At 34.2% G+C, this 12,601-nt stretch overlaps 1 protein-coding gene across 1 annotated transcript; it reads right to left on the bottom strand.

Moving 5' to 3' along the window:
• Window positions 1-780: 780 nt before the first annotated feature.
• Window positions 781-1,737, bottom strand: LOC131493900 (olfactory receptor 2T4-like). Its single transcript, XM_058698413.1, has one exon. The coding sequence runs from the start codon at window positions 1,735-1,737 to the stop codon at window positions 781-783; it is 957 nt and encodes a 318-aa protein (XP_058554396.1).
• Between the last annotated feature and the right edge of the window lie 10,864 nt (window positions 1,738-12,601).

The raw sequence follows: 12,601 nt of genomic DNA, 5'->3' as shown, positions 1-12,601 counted from the left end.
TCCATTTTGAGTTCATATTTTTCCTACAGTTTCTTATACAGTAGGGATGCAAAGCCCATCATTTGGTGGGGCTTTTAACCACTAGATGCCTGCAGTTTTGGACCATGTACACTTAATGTGCATTATCATGGTATAGCAAATTAAGGGATGATACAAAGTAGGAAGAGACAGGATTGTCCCAGTGATAATTAGTCACATTTAAATGAGCATCTTTTATAAGATATTATGTGATTTACACTACCATCAAACAGAACACAAACTAAAAAAGGGAGGAAGACTGACATTTTAACTGCTTGTGTGCGATAATTATATATTTACAGAAAATTAGAATAAGAATGGTACAAACCACATTCACATACCTTTTACCATGACTCAACAATTCTTAACACTTTTTACCTCTTTTTCTTCATCACCTTTCTTCTTTCACTTTAAAATGGATTTTATAGACTCAGATGAACTTTTTTTCTTTAAATATTTTAATTTATGTATTTTTAAGAATATGTAAGTTCTTCTACAGAGTCAGGATGCAGTTCAGTAAATACAACAACTCAACAACTTCAGTAAATATAACATCAATATAAGATAATTATATAATATATTTTGAAAGGAGAAGAATTAGAAAATTTAAGAGTTTTATAGTACAGGCAGGCAATTCTTCAAAAAAATGTAAAAGTGAGATAAGACACCATGGTATAAAATTCTAAGAAATAAAGTTGACATAAATTTCTGAACTTACAATGTGTAGAGAAGGAAAAACAATAATGTCAAGGTTTTCTACTTTTAAGTTTTGTGAAAGACAGGTTCCACATTCCACATTTTCTTCAGAGCCCCCATAACATCCTTATTTCTTAGACTATAGATCAAAGGGTTGAGTACAGGAGTGAGTATTGTGTAAAAGACAGATACCATCATGTCCTTCTCAGGTGTATGGTAGGACTTGGGGAGCATGTAAGTATAAATGGCAGCCCCATAGAAGAGGATGACCACAGTCATGTGGGAAGAACAAGTGGCAAAGGCCTTCTTTTGGCCTTCTGCTGAGTTCATCCTATGGATGGTGATGAGGATAAAGTAGTAGGATCCTGAAATGACTGTCACAGGAATGAGAAGCATGAGGACACAGCACAAGTACATGAAAATCTCATAGATGGAGGTGTCTGAACAAGACAGTTTCAACACCGCTGGGACTTCACAGAAGAAATGATGGATCTCCCGAGATCTGCAGAAGGGGAAGGTCATGGTGATGGGAGTGAACAAGAAGCCATCCACTGAACCCAGGAACCAGCAACCAGATGCTAGAAGGAGAAACACCCTAGGGTTCATGAGGACTGGGTAACGGAGGGGATGGCAGATAGCTACATAGCGGTCATAGGCCATAGAGGCTAGAAGAAAAAATTCTGAACCTGCTAGTGTCACATAGAGAAACATCTGTATCCCACATTCTGTGGTTGAGATCTTGTTCATACCCATGACTTGGTCCATGAGCATCTTCGGCACAGTAACAGAAATGTACATTATGTCCATGAGAGACAGCTGGCTGATGAAAAAGTACATGGGGGTGTGGAGGTAGGCATCAGAATGTATCAGTAGGATCAGGATGGTGTTTCCAGTCAAGGCCATCAGGAAAGCCACAAAAATCACCAAACAAAGGAGAGCTGGGTGTTTGGATTCATTGAAGATTCCTACCAGGATGAAATCTGACCTCGCAGTGTAGTTAGCCACCCAGTTGGTTTTCTCCATGAGATTTCACTTGGAAAACATAGGAAACCTTTAGGATTAATGAATCACTCATGGGACACCACACACTTAAATGAATGTTTAGTGGGAGAGAGAAAGAGAGAGAGGAAAAAAAAATGATTATGTTGACAGAAAGAAATTCCATGGTCCTATAGATTTGTAGATTAAAATTACCTGTAATTCCATAAATATACCAGAAAACTAATAATACACAAATATGAGTAAAGAGAATTTATAACATATAGTGAGGTTGCATTGTTAAAAGTCATGAGCTTAGTTTTTGATACAGTCTCCTTTACCAGTAGCCATGTAAATTTGTTTAGCTATTGCCCTAAACAACACCAAAGATGAATCATATATATATATATATATATATATATATATATGTCACTCTTCTAGAATATATATGTATGTATATATATATATATATATATATATAATCACTCTTCTAGAATTTTTGTTGTAGATCTCAGAATTTCATTAACCTCTTTTGTCTAAAGATCCAACTGAGATCTTGAATACTCTCCAAGGTGTATTCTATACAAGAAAATTTTAACATTTTGCAGAGCATAGACATATCAAATCATTGCATTCTACAACTGAAACTGATAGAATATTATAAGTCAATAGTATGCCCCCCTAAAAGAGAACAATCTAAAAAGTAACCATGACACAATTTGGGGAAAAATCTATATGAAATGTTTGAACCCCCTTTTTCCTATAAGAATGAATCACACTGTGAGGCACTGTGATTGTATGGAGTAAGCCACAAATCCTCCAAAACAGACCATGGTCATCACCAATATACCAATCCCTTAGATAGCCTAGGGACATCATTTTGGAGTCCAGACTCTGAGGCCAGACTGTGGCTGTGGGTCCAGCTTATCCTCTACACCCTATTGCTCCATCTGCTCTACATACAGAAAAAGATGATAAGTATAATGTCTTCCCTTATGTATAGTTAGGAGTAAATGATGAAGTGCTTAGAATATTACTAGTTACAGATGAATAAGCATAGAGTATATAGTGTTAGTTTAAATGATTAACTATAGTAATAATTATGCAGAATCTATGTAGAAGATGGGTGTTACTATTATCATTTGATAATATAAGATCCATTTTGTCAGTTCACCAGTTTAATAACTATCTATGCATTTAAGAATTTGATTTGATCATCTTTTTAGTCCTAGACAACTAGTGTGTGTATATATGCATATATGTATTATACACATTCTTATTATGTATGCATATAATTATTTTATATAAATATGTAAACTTTAAATGATATATAGGGGCTCCTGGATGGCTTGGTCAGTTAAGTGTCTGAATCTTGATTTCAACTCAGGTCATGATCTCACAGTTCATCAGATTGAGTCCTGCATTGGGCTCCACACTATCAGCACGAAGCCTGCTCGAGATTTTCTCTCTCCCTCTCTCTCTGCTTCTCTCTCTCAAAGTAAATAAATAAAAGAACTTAAAAAAATGAAAATATGTATATATTTCTTATCTTAACCCTGATTAAGAAGAGTTTTATGTAAAAATCCATCCAATTTGTATCTAGTACATGTTTTTCCAAGTTGAAATTCATCTCCTTAAAGTTTCTACCATTTGCTTTAAATTTCAGAGGACAAGAAATAGGATTTAGAGGGGCATTGCCATTTTTCAGAGAAGACTTTACTTTTTTTCCCAAATGTTACCTTCTTTAATGCACAAAGCAATTAATTGTTCATGAAACTGACATGACAGAGAGGAAAACTGAACAACACTGAGATATTTCTGACTTCAATTTACTGTTTCTTCTCCTATCTTGCTGCTCATAGCCAGCCTCTCTATCAGACACTGAGGATGAATGAAAACCTCATTAAACTTAGCTAAAATTAATGAAGGTCATAGTCAATCTGTTCAGAAACTAAAATAGAAATGTGATTTACAACAGAATTCTAAAAAAGCTATAAAATAAGTAAAACAATGAACACAAAATACATCTGACCTTTATTAAGAGAATAAGTATTACCTTCTTTTACACTTTCTCTTATTAAATTTAAATCTATACAACTTTTTAATTTCTGACATTAAGTGTCCAAGTTCAAAATCCCTTCAAAGAGGAAGGAAATATTGGCTCCTCTTTCTGGGAAGTGTTTAGAGGCAGTTATGATATCTGGATATTTCAGGAAGTATTTCCAAGTTTCAAATGAATTTTATAGTTGTGTAAAAATTCTAAAGCTAATTAAAAATAAGATGTTAAAGCAGTTGAGAACACGGAAAATGATTTTGTTTTCTTAATAAAAATATACAACAAAATTTTGACAGATAGCATCAAAAAATATAGTCTTTCTATGATATCCCACCCTCACTGATAGATGATATCTGAGCATTCTGAAAAATAAAAAATAACAGTCTGATAAACTACAAAACACACCTGCTGACAAAGTCTGTATTTGTGGTCAAAATAAAGTGAGGACCAGCATAGGGAGCAACAAATGTGAAGAACTTGAGGCTGCTTGCTGGGTGAATGGAGGGAGACAAGAAGGTTACCAGGGAGAGGGGGTCACTGGGAAATTTCTGCTGCACTTTTGTACTGTGGTTCACTGAACAGCCCACCTCTGGGATACCAGACACAAAAGGGAACACGGTCTGTACCGTGCATGGCAACTGGTCCCTCTGTTCATTGTTACTCTTCTCTAATATAATTCCTTAAGTTTAATGTAAACAACTTAGTATATATTAACACAGAAAATTATTGACAGTGGTGGTGGATTAATATCAAACCTTTATTTGAAGCTCACAGCAACCTAGAAATTGTTCTAATGCTTTATTATATTTTATCTTTCCCAAGTCCCTATGAAGTACATATTCATCTTATTTTCTCATTTTACACATTAAAGAATTCAGATTTTGAGGATCTGCTTAACACCACACAACTACACTGAGTGAAAACTAATGTCTCAGACCAATTTGAGCCCACAGGTTGTAACTATGCCTCAGATTTTGGGAGGACATAGTCTTCTTTCCATAGTATAGATAACTTGGGTATTAGGGCACCCATTGTCAGTTTCATTAGAAAATATAAATATGGTTGAGATATTTCTTTCTACTAGTTTCTAACCCAGAAATGATGCCCGCTCAAAGTAAAATCAGTAGCTCTTCTGTAGAATTTCAGTCTCAGGAGAAAAAAAATGCATTAGCCAATCATATAGCAAAACTGTATCTTCTTCTGGCCACAAGTAATTGGAAAGCAAAAACCCATTTTTTTTAAATGTGCTATACAAAAATATTCAAGAGAAAAGTACATTTTTTTTTCTACTTACAAATAGATAAAAAAAAATTTAGGACATTTATTCAGCAACCAATGGAAAATATCAGAAACAGAGGAACAAATCAAGATAGCTAGAAAATAATCACCCTTTTTGCACTTGTAGATCTGTTTGTCTGGTTGAATCCACCATCAGATGATATAGCCAGTCTCATGCAGATGGACTAATGGAGTGTGACCAGGTTAAGTGTACAGAGAGAGGTAGGAGATCTTTACTATGCCCATTAAGCAGGTGGATGATTTCCTTTCAATAAATCCCCTCTGAGACTATAAAGAAGAATGCAATTATAAGAGCTAAAAAAAAAAAAAAAGGCTAATAGATATCCCGGTTGCGCTAACCTGATACTTTTTTTCTAAGTCTTTTATTGTTAATGTCAATACATATCAAAATCTTAAAGACCGCTAATACTACTCAAAAATCACATCACTAATGAATCCTCAGCTATGACATATATGAGATAGTTTTCATGTAGCCTTTTAATTTTAGAAAATAAATATTTTATGTAAGTGTAAATATATATATGTATATATATAAGTAAGTGTATATATATATAAGTGTATATATATATGTAAGTGTAAATATATATATATAAGTGTATATATATATGTAAGTGTAAATATATATATATATATAAGTGTATATATATATGTAAGTGTAAATATATATATATATATATATATATATATATATAAATTTTAAGTTCAAGGAAAATATTTGGAATATATATTTTTCTTTTTAAGTTTTACTAATATAGAATCTAAAATTCATAGTTCAATTAATTTTTCAAATATAATACCATTAATTAGTACTATTGTTGAAAATAAAATTGAGGGGTGCCTGGGTGGCTCAGTCAAGCATCTGACTTTGGTTCAGGTCATGATCTCATGGTTTGTGGGCTTGAGTCCCGCATCGGGCTCTGTGCTGACAGCTCAGAGCCTGGAGCCTGCTTCAGATTCTGTGTCTCCCTCTCTCTCTCTCCCTCCCCCCTCACACTCTGTCTCTATCTCTGCCTCTGTCTCTCTCTCTCTTTCTCTCAAAAATAAATATTTAAAAAGTTAAAAAAAAAAAAAAAAGAACCTAAAATTGAGGTGGTCTCTTTCACGTTTTTTTAAAAAGACTTTTTTTTTTTTTTTAATGATTATTCATTGTTGAGGGAGAGAGAAAGAGACAGAGTGAGCGGGGGAAGGGCAGAGAGAGAGGGAAACACAGAATCTCAAGCAGGCTCCAGGCTCCGAGCTGTCAGCACGGGGCCTGATGTGGGTCTCGAACTCACAAACTGTGAGATGATGACCCGAACTGAAGTCTGATGCTTAACTGACTGAACCACCCAGGGGCCCCTGATCTCCTTAATGTTTTGTTTTTGTTTTGTTTTGTTTTTTTGTTTTTTGTTTTTTTTGTTTTTTGTTTTTTTTGTTTTTTGTTTTTTTATCTTGACCCGTCTTCATTGGATTGCTAATTGTATACTTTCTGCTGTTATTCACATGGAATCTACAATATTTTTAAAAATTTTAATGTGTATATATATATATATATATATATAGAGAGAGAGAGAGAGAGAGAGAGAAACAGAGCACAAGCAGGGGAGGAGCAGAGAGAGAGGGAGACACAGAATCTGAAGCAGGCTTCAGGCTCTGAGCTGTCAGCACAGAGCCTCAAGTGGAGCTCAAACTCTGGAACTGGGAGATCATGGCTTGAGCTGAAGTCAGATGCTTAACTGAGCCACACAGGTGCCCCTATGTTATTTTAATGTTACTTTTTTTTTAATCAATTTTTTGAATTAAAAAAAAATATATATCTTATGTTTTAAAACATAAGATAAATATATCTTACATCTTATGTTATCTTATATCTTTAGATAAGATATCTTATCTAAATATATCTTATGTTTTAAAACATAAGAGGGGAGGCTGGGAGAGGAGCAGAGAAAGAAGAAAACACAGAATCTGAAGCATTTCCAGGCTCTAAGCTGTCAACATAGGGCCCAAAGTGGGGCTCAAACTCACAAACAGTGAGATCATGACCTGAGCCAAAGTCAAATGCTTAACTGACTGAGCAACCCAGGCACTTTCTTTTTTTAATTTTTAACAAAACATTTCCAATTGAAATGAGTAAGTCAAAAGATTAAAAAGCAGAACATAAAGAATATAGTCAGTGATACTGTAATAGTGATGTAATGGAATAGATGGTAGCTATATTTGTGGGGAACATAGCATAATGTATAAACTTGTCAAATCACTAAGTTGTATCCCTGAAACTAATGTAACATTGTATGTCAGCTATACTCAAATTTTTAAAAAAACTTCCAGTTTTATTGAGACATAATTGACATAACATTGCCTGAGTTTAAAATGTATGAGATAATTTTATATGGGTATATACTGTAAAATTCTTTACTACAATAAAATTAGTAAACATATCACTCAATTCACATAATTGCCATTTTGTTGTTGTTACAGTGAGAACATTAACTCTCTAGTTTCATAGCAACTTTCAAGTATACAATGCAATACTATAACCTATAGTCACCATATTATAATGTATAAGGTTAAAGTAGATAACATGCTGATTTGATACATATTTATATTGTAAAACACACCTTCATCACATCAAATAATTACAATTATGTGACAATTTTTTGTGGTGAGAATAAGATCTATCCTTTTAACAGATTTACATTCCTATAATCCATAATCACAAGGCTGTTATTAACTTCAGAATTTATTCATCTAACTGGAAATTTGTGTGCTTTGACCAAACCTTTCCCACTTCCCTCACCTCCAATCCCTGGTAGCCATCACTGTACTCTGTTTCTGAGTTTGGCTTTTTAAGATTCTACATACGGGGTGCCTGGGTGGCTCAATTGGTTAAGCATCTGACTTAGCTCAGGTCATGATCTCATGGTTTGTGGGTTCCAGCCCCATGTCGGACTCTGTTCTGACAGCTCAGAGCCTGGAGCGTGCTTCAGATTCTGTCTCCCTCTCTCTCTGCCCCCCCCCACTTATATTCTGTCTCTCTCTCAAAAATAAATAAACATTAAAAAATAAGATTCCACATACAAGTGATATTACACAGTATTTGTCTTTCTCTCTCTGACTTACTACAGTAAGCATAATAGCTCCAAGTTGCTGCAATTGCCAGGATTTCTTCTTTCTCACAAATGAATAATACTCTATTACATATATGTAAGTCTATGCATATATCTACATCTGTTTCTATTTATATACATAGATATAGATTATATATCTACAATCTATGTCTACTCTGTCTCTATATCTAAATCTCATATATTCTTTATACATTCATCTGTTGATAGATACCTAGCTTTTTTTTTTTTTTTAACATACTGGTTATTGTGAATATGCTGCAATAAACATGGGAGTTCAGATAACTCTTTGACATATTGCTTACATTTCCTTGGATACATAACAAGAAGTGGGATTATTGGATCATATGAGTTCAATTATTATTTTTTTGAAGGACTTCCATAGTGGAAATATTTTCTCCAGTTATGTAGTCATCCTTTCATTTTGTTGATTTCTTTCTTTTGTTGTGGAGAAGCTTTTTAGTTTTTTGTAGTCATACTTTCTAATTTTTATTTTTGTTGTTTGTGCTTTTCTTGCCATACCCTTAAATCATTGACAAGACCTATGTCAAAGAGCTTTTGCTCTATATTTTCTCCCAACACTTTTAAAGTTCCAGGTATTACATTTAAGTCTTAAAGCCATTTCAAGTTAATTTGTGGTAGAGGTATAAAATAGGGGTAAAATGTTATTATTTTGCATTATTTTGGCATATACTTTACCCAGCATAATTTATTAAACAGATTATCCTTTCTCAGTTAATATTCTTGGCTACCTTTTCAAATATTAGGTGACCATATATATACTGTTGTATTTAATTTTATTTTTTAATAGTGATTGTCAAGTTGGCTAACACATATTGTGTACAGTGTGCTCTTGGTTTTGGGGGTAGATTCCTGTGATTCATCACTTACATACAAGACCCAGTGCTCATCCCAACAAGTGCCCTCTTCAATGCCCATCACCCATTTTCCCCTCCCCCCATTCACCCTCAGTTTGTTCTCTGTATTTAAGAGTCTCTTGAGGTTTGCCTCCTTCCCTCACTGTTTGTAACTATTTCCCCTTCCCTTCTCCCATGTCCTTCGGTTAAGTTTCTCAAGATCCACATATGAGTGAAAACATATTATATCTGTCTTTCTCTGACTGACTTATTTCACTTACCATATAATGCCCTCCAATTCCATCCACATTGCTGCAAATGGCATTATTTTATTCCTTCTCAATGCCAAGTAGTATTCCATTGTATATATAAGCCACATCTTCTTTACCCATTCATCCTTTTATGGCCATTTAGCTTCTTTTCATAATTTGGCTATTATTGAAAGTGCTGCTATAAACATTGGAGTACATGTACCCCTATGAATCAACACTCCTATATCTTTTGGATAAATTCCTAGTAGTACTATTGCTGGGTCATAGGGTAGTTCCATTTTTAATTTTTGGAGGAACCTCCACACTGTTATCCAGAGTGGCTGCACCAGTTTACCTTCCTACCAACAGTGCAAGAGGGTTCCTGTTTCTCCACATCCTTGCCAGCATCTGTTGTTTACTGAGTTGTTCACTTTAGCTACTCTGACTGGTGTGAGGCGATATCTCAGTGTGGTTTTGATTTATATTTCCCTGACAATGAATGTTGAGCATCTTTTCATGTGTCTGTTAGCCATCTAGATGTCTTCTTTAGAAAATAATCTATTCATGTCTTTTGCCCATTTATTCACTGGATTATTTGTTTTTCAGGTGTTGGGTTTGCTAAATTCTTTATAGATTTTGTATACTAACCCCGTTAAAAATTTTTTTAATGTTTATTTATTTCTGAAGGAGAGAGAGACAGAGTGTGAATGGGGGACAAAGGCAGAGAGAGAGGGAGACACAGAATCTGAAGCAGGATCCAGGCCCTGAGCTTTCAGCACAGAGCCTGACACAGGGCTCGAACCCACAAATCGGGAGATCATGACCTGAGCCAAAGTCGGACACTCAACCGACTGAGCCATCCAGGCGCCCTAAATCCAATATGTCATTTGAAAAAATATTTTCCCATTCCATTGGTTGCCTTTTAGTTTTGCTGACTGTTTCCTTTGCATTGCAGAAGGTTTTTGAGTTTTTTTGTTTGTTTTGTTTTGTGTTTGTTTTTTATCTTGATGATGTCTCAATAGTTCATTTTTGCTTTTATTTCCCTTGTCTTTGGAGATGTGTCGAGCAAGAAATTGCTGCAGCTGAGGTCAAAGAGGTTGTTGCCTGTTTTCTCCTGTAGGGTTTTGATAGTTTCCTTTCTCACATTTAGGTCATTCGTCCATTCTGAGTTTAATTTTGTGTATGGTTTAAGAAAGTGGTCCAGCTTCATTCTTTTGCATGTTGCTGTCCAGTTCTCCCAGCACCATTTGCTACAGAGACTGTCTTTTTTTTTTCCTATTGGATACTCTTTCTTATGTATGGTTTTATTACTAGGCTTTCCATTATATTCCAATGGTGTATATATCTATTTTTAAAGTTTTTATTTAAATTCCAGTTAGTTAACATACAGTGTAATATTAGCTTCAGGTGTACAATATAGGGGTTCAAAACTTCCATGCAGAATCCAGTCCTGATCACAAGTGCCTTCCTAAATCCGCATCACCTATTTTACCCATGCCCCCCCACCACATCCTTTTTGGTATCCATCAATTTGTTCTCTACACTGAAGACTCTGTTTCCCGGTTTTCCTCCGTTTCTTTCTTTTTTTTTTTCTCCTTTATTTTTGTGCGTGGTATAATAAAGTGGTCCTGTTTTATTCTTTTGCATGTTCTGTCCAGTTTCCACAGCACCATTTTTTGAAGAGGCTATCTTTTTATTATTGAATACACTTTCTTCTTTGTCAAAGATTAATTATCCATATAGTTGTGAGTTCATTTCTGGGTTTTCTATTCTGTTCCATTGATCTATATGTCTATGTTTATTCCAGTACCACCCTGTCTTGAACACTTTAAGACATTGTAATGTATCTCGAAGTCTAGAATTTGTGAAACCTCTAGCTCTGCTGTTCTTTTTCAAGGTTTCATTGGCTATTTGGGGTCTATTGTGATTCCATACAAATTTTAGGATTGTTTGTGCTCACCTCTGTGAAAAATACTGTTGATATTATAATAGAAATTGCATTAAATGTGTAGACTGCTTTGAGTAGTAAACAATATTTTTTTCCATGAGCATAGAAAGTTTTACCATTTCTTTGTGTTATCTTCAATATCTTTCATCAGTATTTTATAGTTTTCAGAGTACAGGTCTTTCAGCTCTTTGGTTAGGTTTATTACTAAGTATCATATTGTTTTTGGTGCAATTGTAAATAGAATTTCTAAATTAATTTATTTTTCTGCTACATCATTATTGGTATATAGAAGTGCAACAGTATATTGATTTTATATATTGCAAATTTGCTGAATTTGAGTATTAGTTCTAGCAATTTTTAGGGGAGTCTTTTGTGTTTTCTATATATAGTATCATGCCCTCTGCATGTGGTGAAAGTTTTACTTTTTCATTGTCCATTTGGATGTCTTATATTTCTTTTTGTTGTCTGATTGCTGAGGTTAGGACTTCCAGTACTATGTTAAATAGCAGTGGTGAGAGTGGACATCCCTGTCTTGCTCCTAATGATAGAGGAAAATTTTTGAGTTTTTCCCTCCTGAAGAGGATATTAGCTGTGGGTTTTTGTATATGATCTTTATTATGTTGAGATATGTTCCCTCTAAACCTACTTTATTGAGGTTTTTTACCATGTATAGATGTATGTGTCAACAGTTTTTCTGCACCTACTGAAAAGACCATAGGATCCATATCCTTTATTTTATCCAGGTGGTATATCACATTGATTTTTGAATATTGAACCACCCTGGCAACCCAGGAATTAATCCCATCTGATTGTGGTAAATTATTATTTTAAGGTAATGTTGGATTCAATATGCTAGTATTTTATTGAAAACTTTTGCATCCATGTTCATCACGTGTATTGTCCTGTAATTCTCTTGTTTAGTGGAGTCTTTATCTGGTTTTGGTATCAAGATAATGGTGGCCTCATAGAATGAATTTGGAAAATTTTATTCCTTTTGTATTTTTTGGAACATTTTGAGAAGAATAGATATTAACTTTACTTTAGATATTTGGTACAGTACATCTGTAAATCTATATGGCCCTGGACTTTTGTTTCTGGGAGTTTTTTTATTACTGGTTCAACTCCTTTGCTGGTTATCAGTCTATTCAAGTTTTCTATTTCTTCCTGTTTCAGTTTTAAAACTTTATATGTTTCTAGGGATATATCCCTTTCTCCCAGTTTGTTCATTTTTTCACTTATAGTTTTTCATAATATTCTCTTATAATTGTTTTTCTGTGGTGTTGGTTGTTATTTCTGCTCTCTCACTTGTGGTTTTATTTGTTTGCACCTCTCTCTTTTAGTTTTTTTTTTTTTAATGTTTATTTATTTTTGAGACAGAGAGAGACAGAGCATGA

Source organism: Neofelis nebulosa, chromosome 1 (genome assembly GCF_028018385.1).
Source record: "Neofelis nebulosa isolate mNeoNeb1 chromosome 1, mNeoNeb1.pri, whole genome shotgun sequence".
In the NCBI taxonomy this organism is placed as follows: Eukaryota; Metazoa; Chordata; class Mammalia; order Carnivora; family Felidae; genus Neofelis; species Neofelis nebulosa.
This window is presented reverse-complemented; position numbering and strand designations above follow the sequence as displayed.

What these genes read in the sequence shown, in the direction of transcription:
- LOC131493900 (XM_058698413.1), bottom strand. Translation starts at nt 1,737, where the DNA reads ATGGAGAAAACCAACTGGGTGGCTAACTACACTGCGAGGTCAGATTTC.